General features: G+C 43.2%; 1 protein-coding gene across 4 annotated transcripts in view; it reads left to right on the top strand.

Annotated features, from left to right (window-relative positions):
• Window positions 1-11,505, top strand: part of PRDM6 (PR/SET domain 6) — a 150,743-nt gene extending 139,238 nt beyond the window's left edge. For 3 of the 4 annotated variants that reach the window (XM_037005253.2, XM_073221071.1, XM_073221070.1), the window contains 2 exons: window positions 3,912-4,060; window positions 4,174-11,505. In XM_037005253.2, coding sequence (XP_036861148.2) covers window positions 3,912-4,047 — 136 coding nt within the window. In that variant the 3' untranslated portion in view covers window positions 4,048-4,060; window positions 4,174-11,505. The remainder of the gene's footprint in view (window positions 1-3,911; window positions 4,061-4,173) is intronic. The other variant, XM_037005254.2, reaches the window with a different exon arrangement.
• Window positions 11,506-14,033: the final 2,528 nt, after the last annotated feature.

The raw sequence follows: 14,033 nt of genomic DNA, 5'->3' as shown, positions 1-14,033 counted from the left end.
TTTTTTAACTTATCAAATATATATTCCCAGGGAGAATTGAGTGTATGTTCATTGTAAAAGTGCCAGAATTAAACATCTTCTAGAAAATGGAAAACGAAATCCTTTGATGTATACACCCAGATCATTCAGGATGGAACTATCCCAAGGAAGATTTGGGAACTTCTAACCATAGCTCATGGATATCCATCCCATGGACATTTGTAAATATTATGAAGACACCCTTTTATAAGCATACAAAGCAAACATTCAAAAACACTTTTGTTACAAATTAGTCAATAAAATGAGTTTCACCACAACAGTTAATTTTACAACTTCAACTAATGGGTATTGGCTTAAACAATGTTGCAAAGGAGGAAAAGAACCCTGTAAAGATGCACCACCCTAAAATGTACCCTTGGGCAACTTCCAAATAGATGCCCCAAATGGCTCATTCCCCAAATTATCCCACCCATGCAAGGGCCCAGAAGGCCTTCACAGGATTCTCAGGGGTGAGGCGAGCGGCAGCAGGGGAAAGCCCTCTCCAGCTTCTAAGATTTGCACTGAACTGTGGTTTTTGAAGGCACATCAAGATTAAGGCTGTCCTGAGAAGGCTGGAGAAGATTTGGCAGTAAGAGATCAGTGAGTCATTCCAGGGTTTGCCTCTCAATCTAATTGGCTGGAAACCCTCTGAATGACTCCATCCCCCAAGCTTTAGGTGGGCCTCTCAGGTAACCTGTCTCTAGACTTAGAACTTGGTTTTTGCTTTATATCGTGAGACTGGAAGTCATGGAGAACAAGGAACAAAACAAGACATCATTTCTTGCAACAGCAGTTGCCAAGCACTTTGCAGAAGAGGGAGGAAGGGAGGAAGAAAGGCAGCTGGCAGTCTAAAACTTATCTTTACAGTGAGGACTCCTTTCTGCTCTTTCACTAAACAATCTCTGAAGATCTCAGGGAGACTGCTCCCTCTGCCTGGAGAATCCGCGTGAAGCTGCCTGACTGAAGCCTGGCTGAAGCCTGGCTTCAGAGCCAGGGAAGACCAGGACTGTGCAGAGGAGAGGTTCTTCTCTTCATCTTTGGTAGAAGCAGAACCTAAGACAGTTTGGCTCCGTATTAAAAAAAAATCCAAAGGCTATTCCAAAGAACGTCTAATATTTTGACAAGATCGAGCCAAAATCAAAGCAGATAAAAAGAGCACATCAGTAAATATTTATTGAATGCATGATATGTACAAAGCCCTGCTGCAATTTGGTTTAATTCAAGGACTATTTTTGTGATGCCATAGAAGCACAGAAAGAAAGAGTCTTGTGGGTTTCCTGTGTGCCAGAACTTGACATCCTTTGGTGCCTCTTTCAGTTTGAGGTGGTAATTGTTAAGCTCCCTGTGCCTGTAATCCAGTCAGTCATCCTGTGAAGTAAAGAATGATCCCAAATCTAAAAGGAAATCAAGTCTAATTACAATACCCATACAGGCAGGAAGGCAGGAAGGTCTTTGCTGGTGTGTTTGTCGACTTTCCACTTCGGCGTTCCTGTGGTGTCCCTTCAAGGCTTGACGTAGCGCGGTGAGAAGGATCTTGTGTCCCAGAGCATTTCTTGCAGGAGCAAAGACCATTTCTCTGCTCCTGGCTCGTTACCCACATCTTTCTCTCATTATTCTGCTTCACTTCATGAAGTCCATGCTTTGAAGTACCCAGGCCCCATCACTCAATTGCCATGCAGTTGAGGGTTAATTAAATGCCAGCCCAGTTTTGTCCATCTTGGACCTGCCAGATGAGTTTCGTCCTTCTGATGAGTTTCGTTAAATTATGAAAATAATTTATGAATTAATTTGTAAACAGTTTTTGTAAAAAAGATGATGAGCATAAAAACTGAGGCTCTTCTTTATTTAAAAAGTATTTGTATATCCAACCTCTCTTCCTTCCTCAGTTATACACATTGTACTTTTATAAATGCCAATTCACGTAGTTACTAATTCTAGGAGCCTACTTTCCTCAAGAAGGGGAAATTCCCTGGGAAAAGGCTCTACACTAAGGTAATTTGGGACACATCTGCATGTGTTTTTATTCACACTTGGTGAGCAGATGGCATTAGAAATGACTATCTCACAAGCCCCAGAAATAGGACTTTGTGAATTTCCTGATTATTACAACAAATAATTCCAATAGCATAAATGTCTGTGAGGAATTTAGGCAAACCCTTGAGGAAAATATAACTCCCCTGAAGGTCTCTTTCCAACCTGGATGTGTGAATACTGCATGTAGACATAGCCTTTTGCCTTGTGTGAAGCACTTCCCACTTAGGAATTCTTTATAATCTCCTGCACAAGATTAGAAGTGCAAAAGCATGACACAGGTAAATAGTCACTCCTCAGCATTGCTGAAGCTATTCTGCTCTCTTTGCAATTGATTCTAGGGCTTCAGAATTTTTTTCAAAAAAGGAATATAATAATTTGAAAGTTTGTCAGGCAGTGAAAGGTAGTATATTCTGACACACTAATCCAGTAACTAATCCGTTTCCTAATAAACAATCAGCAATTCACTAACATGTCATCAGCACTTCAAGAGCTCTGGAGAGGGGATGAGCTGCCCATGGCATTAATGAATACACCAAAAATCATTAACTGATCAATACTTCTGAGTTATTTTCATTGAGCTGATAGGTCTGATACATTAAGGCTGACATTATACATTTGTCAAGATCACAGTGCAGTTTTTAACAGTGAAACAGGCTGCTAAAAATATTCCCTGAAAGACAATCGGAGGAATACAACTTCTTCACCCTGACACGTTCGGTGGGCAGAGGACTCCTGAAAAATCTCAAGCATGATAACCCTGTTCCGGCACCCCCAACATTAAAAAATGTGCAAGAATCCCCAAATGTGGATGGATGTGTTCTATTTTTATGGGTAATTACTTCCATGGCAGGGCACTTCATATAATGTACTAAAAAGGAGAGAGAGGGGGCTGCCCCCAGATCACAAGTCCTGCAGCACGGGGCCAAGCAGTGTGGACTTGCTCAGGATGGCTTTGCCACTGCCCCGGGGGGTACAGGGACCCAGGACCAGAGACTGCATCATTTGAAAGGGCCACAACTGTCTCTAGCAGTCCTGAGTACCTTTTCCTTCAAAGATGTGAGGAGAGGACAGTAAGGGGACAGCTGTGGTGGTTGCTGTGCTCCAATGGGTGCTCAGCTGGTGCTCCAAGCAGCCCATGCAAGCAGGGTGGGGACAGGAAAGCTGGTGCCATGCCCGGCTTTCTACAGTGTGTGTGGGTGATGTGCACGCACGCAGCCGTAGACATCCAGCCAGGACAACAGCTACCACAGAAAACCCAGAGGCTACCGCTGGTGTGTGTGTTTGCTTCTGCAGATTGAGTAGCCACTGAACTAGGAAGTGTGTGTTGCTTGGGATGGGGAGGGCCTGGAATATCCAGATTAACTTTTTTTTTTTTAAGTTAAGGAGAAGAGGCATTTTCTCCTTCTCAGAGATACACCCGCTTAATTATGCCCTGCATGCACATTGTTTCTACTGTGCCTTCTAGAAAGATGAACTTCTTAAACCACACAAATGTTGGTGGATTCTGGGGTTTTTCTGAGTCCTCCACCCCAGTGCAGACACCTTTTAAACCCGAAGTCTGGCTGGGCTGTGATCCCGCAGCTAGCTTGTGCAGTAACAAAAAGCGGCCACCCACCCCCACCTCGCACAGTCTCTGCACACTAATGTACTGCTTCCTCTGGTTCCCAAATTCAGAGATGATTGCTCCTCAGCTGCTATGCTGAGGGGAGAACTCCTGATTTTAAATCAGCAGCAGGTGAAATTCTATTTGTCATCAATTTCTCTTTGGGGTTACGGAGCAGAAAACTGCAGACAAGCTGCTGCTTTGATGGCTCACTCCTAAAAATCTCTTTTTGTTCTTTATCTATTTGAACTGACAGTGATCAGAGCTGCAGCAGGACAGGGCTCTCTGGAGAAATCACCTTCCCCCTGCCTATTGACAGATCCCTCTGTTCTGCATCAGCCGGGCTTTGTCCCATCCCAGGCATCCAGGCCTTGGAAGGAGCCACCAATTAAACCTCTTGAGCCGGTAAAATCTGAAGCCACTTTGGAGTGTCTGTTCTGATTAGGCAGGATGAGAGGAAGCCCATCACCCTGCAGGCCCCGCTCCCCGGTCTCAATTTTCTCTCTTGCCTCCACCAGGTGCGAGAGGTGTGAGAGAAGCTTCACACAGGCCACCCAGCTGAGCCGACACCAGAGGATGCCCAATGAGTGCAAGCCAATAACCGAGAGCCCAGAATCAATTGAAGTGGATTAACTGATTGACTGGTTGGAATTAAACTGCAAGGAAAGTCATGATTAAATGTCACGGACACTTAAGCAAAACCAAAGATTTCCTCTGAGCAACTTTCAATCAGTCCCAGAAAACCAAAAGCAGTAATAAAATAAGTAAGATGTTAAGAGATATTGATCCTGGCATGGAAGTCAGACCAGGAAAGAGATTATTTATTTATGACTAGGGAATGAGACTTATTTCAGTGGACAACTGACCTGGGATGATTACCATTTCCTGTCCCACCACGTGTTTGCTTTGTTTCTAAAAAGCTTTTTTAAACTGTTATTTAATACCAAAGGGAGGAATTGTATGGGTTCTTCTGCCCACAGTTGTGACTATGAATGCGCAGGGACATTTTTCTCATTGCACCTTTTTTTAGTAGCATGAATCAGGGGGCTCCCCCTGTCCAGCCCTTCCTGCTGTTCCAGTATGACCTGGCCTGATGCAGCTGCCCCCTTGGGGACGGAAGAACCAGATGCAGAACCTTCCCCACGTCAGCACCATCTTCAGCCCTGCGGGCACTCCATTCCATGTTTTCCACACTCAGTTCTTGTGCACTTTCCACGCGCCTCCTTCCATCCAGCAGCCTGGTCTTGGCGCAGAAGAGGCTGGAAGAGGAAGAACATGGTTTAAATTTCAAAATTCAAGGGGAAAAAATGGGGAACTTACTTTGTCCTGTCAGGATTTCAGAAACATTTAAAATGTACAGAGCTTCATAATACAGTATATTGTTCCGAAGCAGCTAGTTGAGAAAAGTTTGTTTTCAGTAACATTTTAGCTTAAAAAAAAATAAAGTTTGTTGGTATGAGGCTGAATATAAGGTTTTGGGCTTCAAGGAATTTTTTTTTTTTTTTTTGTATCTGTGAAGGTGTCAAATGTCTGAGCAGAAATGGTGCTAAGCGACTCCGTCAAGGCAGTTTTATCTTTATTCCTGATACGGGTGAAGCCTGGAGGGGGCCCTTTACTCACTGCTGAGTGTGGGGGGAGCATTTCTGTAAAAATAAGTGAAAACAGCCCAGGCAAGGAAACATTGAGAGGAAGGAGCCGTGGAGAGGGCTGTGGTTAGAACAGACAGTCCAGAACAGCTAATTTGATCAAAAGGAATTAGCTTTTCATCTCTGGCCCTGGGAATGTTCTTCTCTCAAACTTAATCCATTAAAAGAGAAAGGATTATGTATGCAATGTCACTGTTTTCTGAGGGCAAGAAAAGTTAAGTATACCTTCATCTAGCCTTTTGGCAGTTCAACAGCGATGCTCAATGAAAGGGGGTCACAGTCCATGAAATGATCCCACATTGAGGAGAGCTGACAGCCTCTGCCTTCACTCATGGCTGAGATGAGTGTACCTCATTGGCCGGCACAGGTAAAGCTCAGCGGTCTGGTCTAGAGCGCTTAACAGCAGCAATCTGGGTAGATTTCTTGGGCACAGGAGAGCAGGACCCAGCCTTCTAAAGAAGCTCCTTTGTCTTTTACCCTTACACTGTCTTCTCTTAACAAAAATGTGAGACTCTTAACTGAAGTAGCCATCAAAAGGCAAGGACACTGTGTTTCATTTTAATCTATTATCGTATGTTTGGTTCATAGAAAATTTTCCTTCCCTTATAATTTGCTTTTGTAGACCCAAGAAGCCAACTGCCACATTTAAAAAACAGGGCCTCATGAACTGTTTGTACTTTATGTGTATATTTATATATATCTGAAAGTAGTCACTAAGATTATGGGCTCCAAGGAGGAACTTGATTTAATCCTGACCTCTGTTACCCAATCTCAAGTCATTCAGAATTTCCCCCCACTTGGTGTCAGCTCCTCATCGTGGAAGTAGCGGTCTGTGCTGCTGTGTAACTGCTGCTGATTGAAAATATTGTCTCTGGTAGATAGCAGTGTGTTCTGATTTTATAGTTCTGTGCCCTAAATGATGGAGACATTTCCCAAAAATGTGTGCTAAATGGGAAGGGGGAAGGAATATGTAACGGTATTAATGAGAAACCTGAAAGAAACTGACAGGTGGACCACCTGGATGGGCAAGCCGTTCCATTTATTAAGGTTGAACATTTGGTTGTACTTTTGGAAAACGATAATAAGAGACTCACCTGTATGTTCCTAATTGTTTTTTCAGTGAGAAAAATCGGTTCTGCCATTTGCCTCATTTCCCAATTGAACACAGTGTGCGCCACTTGGTGCTCATGAACTCCACATGCCTGCCCTCCTTAGAGAGCTGGCACGGGGAAGGTTTGATGACAATGGTCTGTGCCACTCTAATGGCTTTATCAGCCATCCCAAACTCCCACTTACTATGGCGGCAGCCTCCTAACCAAAAGATTCTCTAGCCTTCTGCTCCATTTAAGTCTTTTTCTCCTTTATTAGTAAGGGAGATTTTTGGCATGTGTTTTGCTCCAAATTTAGTCAGGAACTATTTTCTGTTTAGCAAATAGAAAGTTGGAGACATTCACTGTTTTTGCATGGCTGAGTCACTGCTAGCTTTGAGCAGGCCAGGCTGGGTCATCTGTCCCTAAGGCAGGCCTACCCCTGCAAACGTATGTGAGGCCCTAAAGCAGGTCCTGAGATCACTTGGGCCCTCAAAGCTTATACTTAAAGTATGTGCTGGGCAGGGGGTTCCTGCTTTAGCCTTTACTTTTTAAAGTGGACAGACATTGCCTTGGGGCCCTACAAATGGGTGGTGAAAACGGCAGTCATAAAGACTATCCAGTTCCCATATTAGCATCTTCCTTATTAATCATGGCGTAAAGAGAATGAAAGCTCTAAATAGTCGAGAAAAGGGAAGGTTATCTGAGGTGGGGAAGGGAGACTATCAGAGCTGAATCAGTGTCTGGCTCTTGAATCCATCCCTTTTTGCCCTTTTCTGTCAATGGGGATTGAATTTCTTTAGTAAGAATGAGATTCCATCTTAGCACATGCTCATTTGTCCAGCTAGGAGTCTAAGCCAAAGGGTAGTGCCAGGTGGGCTTGCACACATCACATTTCTAGAAAAATCTCAGTAACCTTAGTTAATGCTGAATACTGTGTCCTTAAGATAAGCTTTTCATTTCTGTTGTCTTTATCTTTAACAATTACATTTTTCAGGGAGTGTGCTTTTCATAGAGTTATTGTATGGATAACTAAGCTGTAGAACCAAATCTTGTATAATTTATATAATTTGATTCAATTAGTAAATATTTATTGACTGTCTACTCAAGTGTAGCCTTATAGGGGGAGTCAGAGTGTGTGTACAACCTAAAGAAAAAGATCATGATGCCCCTTCTGCCCTCACAGGGCTGACGGCTTATTGGATTGTATGGTGGAGAAACTTCATTCTAATCCAGATAACAAAGATGTACGAACATTTACCAACTCATCAATTTTTTTCATCAACTGTTTATTTCATTGTTTCATTCATTTCCTCAACAAATATTTATTGAGCTCTTGTTTAGGTGTTTGCTATAGGCAGCATTATTCAAGTGACTATTGGTGAGAAAATATTATTCTCCTTGTGAGCGGCTGGTAGTAATGTTGGTGTTTCAGTCCTTTAGGCCATCATCTCAGTTCAGTTACAGAGGTTGCTGCAAGTGGTGGGGACTAGAATGTAGTGCATTTCAAAACAAATTAAGATGCACATGCTGATTGTCTTTGGTTGACCCCACCAGGCTAGTAGTTCTTAGCAGCAATATCTGGATACCAGTGTTAAAAAAAAAAGATACCAGGGTTAGGGCCAGGGCTTTAGGGTTTTTATGACCCCATTCCAGCGATAAGGCAACAAACAGAGACAGGACTGGAGTTGCTCAGAGATGGGGCTCTGCAGACCCTGTGGGGGTCTGAGGGGCCTTGCTAGTGACAAACCTTTGCAGTACAACCCCTGCCCCAGGGTGTGGCTGAGGTGCTCTCATAGGTGGGGGCTCCTAAGCTGCACTCAGGTACTTCAGTTGCTGGGTTAGATTTGGTTCTGAACCCACTGTCAAGCTCTCCATGGACTAAGACTGCAGGGTCTCCTTCATTGGCACCGCCCTCCAAGGCCCCAGGTCTCTGGTACTTCTTTGCAAAACTAACTGCTAGTGATTGGTTGTAAGAGACACTAACATTTTATTGCTTTTCATAGTAGAAGTAGCATCATTACTGTATTTTTTCTGCACTAATTTAAAAACTCAACTGCAAGTATGTGTTGAGTTGTTTAAAATAGGAAACCTGGCACATCTCACAAAAGAGGGCGTTTCCAGAACAACGTGGGGTCCATGGGTTGCTCTGAGCAGCCCTGTGTTTAGGAGCAAATCTGTCCTTCTCACATTAAGGCTGCATATGCCTGCAGAAATCAGGCCAGGAATAACAAATGAGCTAAATAAACACATTTTCAAAAAAGTTAGTTTCTATTTTCCTTCATTGATATGACTTCAATTTTATTTTCTATTAAATAATTTAATTTTATTTCTTTCTTTGATATGACTTTAATTTTATTTTCTATAACCTTTACCAGATCCTGACACCAAATCCTGGAAGTACTAAGAGATACGCTTCTTTAAGTGATGATGGCTGCAGTTTCCACAAATGTCATTAGTTTGTCAGGATCTTTTAAGGTGAAGAGGTTTAGAGACATTTTACAAAGTGACTAGGTGTTTGGGTACTTACCCACCCAAGAGTTTGAGGTTTTCCCATCACTGCCACTTATCTGAACTACCACAAAATAACAACATGGAGTCCCAGGAAGAACCACATACTTCAAGCCTTCTTAAGATTAAACGCTACAAACCCACCCATCGGCTGTCAGGTACAACTAGTCAGAAAGGGCCAGGCTAGAAGGAATATTGCTCTATCTGTGGAGGCCTTGCCACAGATGTTCAGTCTGTAATTCTAGGTTGTGCTTAGCATTTAAAATACTAATTTAATTTCTTTGCTTAAGTAATGGATGTAAGATGGTTCATCAGATCAATATGAAGAATGATGAAAAATAAATATGTCAGAATAGAGGGCAAACACATAGAACTATTGAATTATCTTCCCTCTATATTGAGATGCTGGCATCGTACTCAGAAAAGAATCTGTTGGGTAAAGTTGAACAGAAAAGTAAAGTCTGAGCTTATTGCCTCAGATGCTGACAGCAATATGATATCATTATATGAAAATAACAGTAACACCTTCTATTGTGTTGTCAATGCCAGCCACTGTTCTAACTGCTTGACATGGGTGATCTAATTCTCAGTAACCCTGTAACAAAGATACTGTCAGTATTTCTTCTATAGCCTCAGTCTTCTCTTAACCAGCTTCTTTACTCCCCCCTGCAAACCACATGACAGGAATTTTTTAAAAGTGATAATACTTCTTTTCAAAGCTTCTTTTTGAGAACAAGAGCTTTTAAAAATAAATACAAGTGTAATTTGTTTATAAGATGTGTTTGTGGAAACAATGCTAACATACTCAAAATATGTATCATTCTAATCACTGATTTTGTGATCTCCAAATCTGTGCTGCTGGGCAGCAGAATTTCAAATAGCCCATTGCTGGCAAGTTTTTTTTTTTTTCCTAAACAGGCAACTAGAATTCCACAGTAGGAGAAAAAAGAATCCAGTCAAGTGTGTGGTAATGGACAATGGAAAATGGGCAGAAAGGCAGGTTGTGTTGGGCAGCAGCCAAAAAGGAAGAAGGAGGCTTTTGAAAACTATTGACAAGCGAATACAAATCCTGAGTGGGGCTGAGTGCAATCTAGTTTTCTTTCTTTGTTCTGACTGAATGCTAAGTGAGTTACTCTTCAGGCATCAATGGAGTAATTACGCAGTTGCGTCCGTTAAGAATATGAGGTTACATGGTGAGCCTGCTGGTTTAAAGCAGTGAAGGAGAAAGATCGGAGTCATTACGGGTTTGGTTTGTCAGAGACACAAGTAACGTGGTTACATGCGTGAGGTGCTCAAGGACCCAGTTCCAGTTCTTAGGCACAATCTAGATGAGATTATTTGTGGGATGTGCTTAGAAAGTAAGCTTAGGAAATTTCCTCATGACCTGACTTTATCATACACAATTTTTTACCGTGGCATTGAAAAAGTGTGCTACTTTTTTCCTGAATTCAGCTTCTAACAGGCACATTTGTGTGTCAAGATGATGAACATGTTTTCCCCATGCATTTCCTGTTTCTGCTTTACAGGACATCTCTGTTGCTGCCTTTCTCTCCCAAAGATTGGCTCATCACTCCTGACTGAAAACAATCTTGATAGAAACTTCAACAAGTTGAAGATCTATTTCTACAGCAGAACTCTTTGTGTGTGGGGAAAAAAAAATCCTGTCAGCAGGTCATCACCACATGTCGGAGAGAGCGGCACTTCACACCAAGTGTCCACCTCTGCAGTCCCTGGTCACCCCCATTCAAGCATTGTCTCCTGCGAAAAACCAACCCATGCAGATTCGCTTCCACTGAACCATCTAGTACACATACTCATGTACTCCCAACTTGGAGAGAAAGAAATAGCAAAACAGAGGCAAAATTCTCCTCCTGGGAAGTTCTAAGTACCCTGTGAAAGAGGCTACCCCAGGCATAAATGCCAAAATGGTGACTGAGATATTAAGGAAAATTTTGGCTCAGATCAGCAAAAATTATTTTGGAAATCTGATGTCCCCAAGTTAGTTTATTTTGTTATATCAAGAAGAAGATGTCCAATTTTGCAGCATGCTAGTAGAAAGATAATAGTTAGATGCTCTCAAGACACTGTGTAAATTTCCTAAATACGTTTAGTTAAAACTTCCTGTGAATGTTCCCCATTGGAATAGATACATGTCCCTCTCTCTCTCTCTCTCTCTCTCTCTCTCTCTCTCTCTCTCTCTCTCTCTCTTTCTCTCTCTCTCTCTCCAACTTTGTACCAAATAAAATGGTTAGGTTTAGCACTCCATTTCAGTTCTGCTTTTTGAGGTCTGAAAAGTTTATGCTAGTCAGTCATGGAAATGAAGAGAAGCTCACTGTGGGTGGTGAGGAGCGCTTGCTATAAGTGAAGTGCTGATACGGCAAGAATGATTATCCTACAATTAGAATAGCAACCCTTTTGTTTATGGTTTTGAACTTCATTAAACTCACATCTTGAAACTACAAAGGATCAATGAGATCATGCATGCAGCTGTGCTCTTATGATACAATCTACCAGGAATATGTTGTGTTTAAATGAAAAGCAGGCACACGTGTCAAGATAATTGGCCAAGAAATGTAAATATATTTGATTAATAAAACATTCCTGTGCTGACTTAATCTGCCCCTGGGTTCTCTCTTTCCAGTCCCCTGTTGGTCATTTTCCCAAGTGCAAGCTGTTCAATTCTAGTGTGCAGCTTAGGTAGTAGGCAGTCAACAAACTCTTTCGGGGAGAGAATAAACTAGAAAATGGAGTGCGAATGCTTGGAGAGCTAATGAGCACAATGCTGGTTAGAATTCAGGCCTGTGGTCTATTCAGATGTATTTGAGGCGGCTGTTTTTCTCTCTCCTCTGCTTGCATGCTCAGTTGCTCAAGTCGAGCCCATTCTCAAGGGAGCCTGAACACACAAGCCTGGCCACAATTCTGTGGCAGGCTGGACTTGGTATTTAATCTCTGGCCTCTGGAAAGCTGATGGAAGAGCAGAAAGCTCTTGCCCAGAGAGTAACCTGGGTCTGTGGCCCTTCAGAAAGTCCAGGGCTCCAGGGCTCTTAGGAAGCCAAAGTCAGCTGTTTGGTTTATCTCAGGTTCTGTTAGAAAATAAAATTCCACTTGACTCTGAAAAAAAGTATGTGAGCTTCAAGGACAGCAAGGAGGACACAGGCTGGGGTGGCTTGAGAGAGGGTCAGATTGTAGGAGGTGAGGTCAGAGAGGTAAAGTGGGGCAGACTGAGCCATGGAGCCCAATCGTGAGGACATAGCTCTTGCCTTGGAGTGAGATGGGACGACAGGCTTTGAGCAGAGAAAGGGCAGTCGGCTGGAAAGGACCATTCAGGCTGCCTGGTTGTGCACAGGCCAGGAGAATATGGGCTTACCATGGGAGATGGTTAGGAGGACGCCTCAGTGCAGGTGAGAGATGATGGTCCCTTGGGTGAGGGAAGCAGCAGCAAAGGGGGCAGGATATGGTTGAATCCTGGGCATGGTATGAAGATTGGCGGGATGTGGGAATGGGTTGGATGTGGGGTGTTAGATAAAGAGAGGAAGCAAGGATGACCCCAGGGTGTTTTTGGCCTAAGCAACTGGAAGACGGAGTTTTCGGTTTAGGGGTTCTTGTCCCTTCCATGAGTAGTTCCCCTGTAATATGTGCAAATGGTCATGCATGGCAGGCAGCTCTCCATCGAGGCTGCTGACCTCCCTTGTGGTCTGGCTTGACAGCCAGCCCCCAACCTGGAAACAAGGAGTTGAATTTTATGCCGCTCCTTTTGTCTTACTACATGGGTATCGTTGCCTGGCAGTGACCCACAAATGTTACTTCCGGAAAAGACTACATCAGAAGTGAGGATCTACTTTTGAAACAGGAATACCTCATAGTCCCAGGAGATTCTTAAAGGGTGCTCTGGGCATACACAAGGGACCATTTTCCCATGTACCGGTTTGTCTGGTCTGGCTATATATCCAGTTCAGTGCCTCATGGGGTTGTCAGGGGAGGATGACCCGGGTCCCGTTGTGGTTTTCAGCCTCCTGGTTGGGACGGTTCTAAGCAGCTTCAATGGGACTTCCAGTTCTTAGATGATTCATGTCTGTCCTTGATCCATTCATTCACATACTCGCTTAACAAATCTCTTTAAAAGTCAGTGTGCTCCGACGCTTGTACACAAAAATGAATGGGACATGGAGGTAATAAAGTCTGGAAGGGAGAGAGAGATTGCAATTGAGTAAAATATAGAGGAGGCCATAGAGGAACAGGAGGGAACAGAGATGAGGGAGTGATCAGTTCTCCCTGGAGGAGGAAGGAGTTCAGGCCAGTCCACAGACTCGCTTCCTAAGCTGAGTCAAAATGAAAAGAGTGTTTGGATTCCCTGCTAAACAGCTACCACAGAGCCCCATCCACGTGGCCCATCTGGAAGATCTGCCACCCACCCACTCAGTGTGTCCTCTGCTGGGATGCTGATGTCACGTTGGAACCAAAGATTTTTCTCCCATTGAATCTGTATCATTGTCACCATCCCCTGCATGGGTACTACTTTTATACACAGAGACTGAAGAACTTGCCAATGGTTGACAGCAAACTGATGGTTCACAGCACTGAGACAACCTGTGGATATTCTTACCTTTTTAGGGTGATGGCCTTTTTGAGAATGTGAGTACTCCACAGAAAAACTTAAACACACCAAACTTGACACTGAATTTCAGCAAGTGAGGGCCTGGATCTCAAGCTAAGGGCCCCTGACTCCAAGATCTTGCATTTGGAAAGGCACCTTTCGGTTGTTAATTCTGTCTTCAAAAGATGAAGTGGAAATGAAAGCAGAAGATTCCTAGTAGGTAACCGGAAGGGATATGTATTTTTTCATTCACTACATAAAGATGCTATGTAATGAGGAAGAACAAGCTGTGTGGATTGGTTCACTCTTTTAGCAGAAATGACAAAGGGCTTGGGTGCCTGCCTCAGAGATGAGGAGTTTCTTTTTCTGCTTAACTCAGCAGGAGGCCCATAAGGACCCAGAAAGAAAGCCAGGTGAACTCAGCAAGTTAGAGAAGTCACTTGTTTACCATTTAAAAGAGTAACTCACAGCTAGCCAGGGCTTTTTCCCACCTGTTACCCCAGAGTATTCCCTTTTCCTAACCCCAAATATGGAAATTA

The sequence above is a fragment of the Manis javanica genome, chromosome 14, assembly GCF_040802235.1.
Source record: "Manis javanica isolate MJ-LG chromosome 14, MJ_LKY, whole genome shotgun sequence".
NCBI classification, from domain to species: domain Eukaryota; kingdom Metazoa; phylum Chordata; class Mammalia; order Pholidota; family Manidae; genus Manis; species Manis javanica.
The sequence above is the reverse complement of the archived record's forward strand: the minus strand, read 5'-3'. Positions and strand labels throughout refer to the sequence as shown.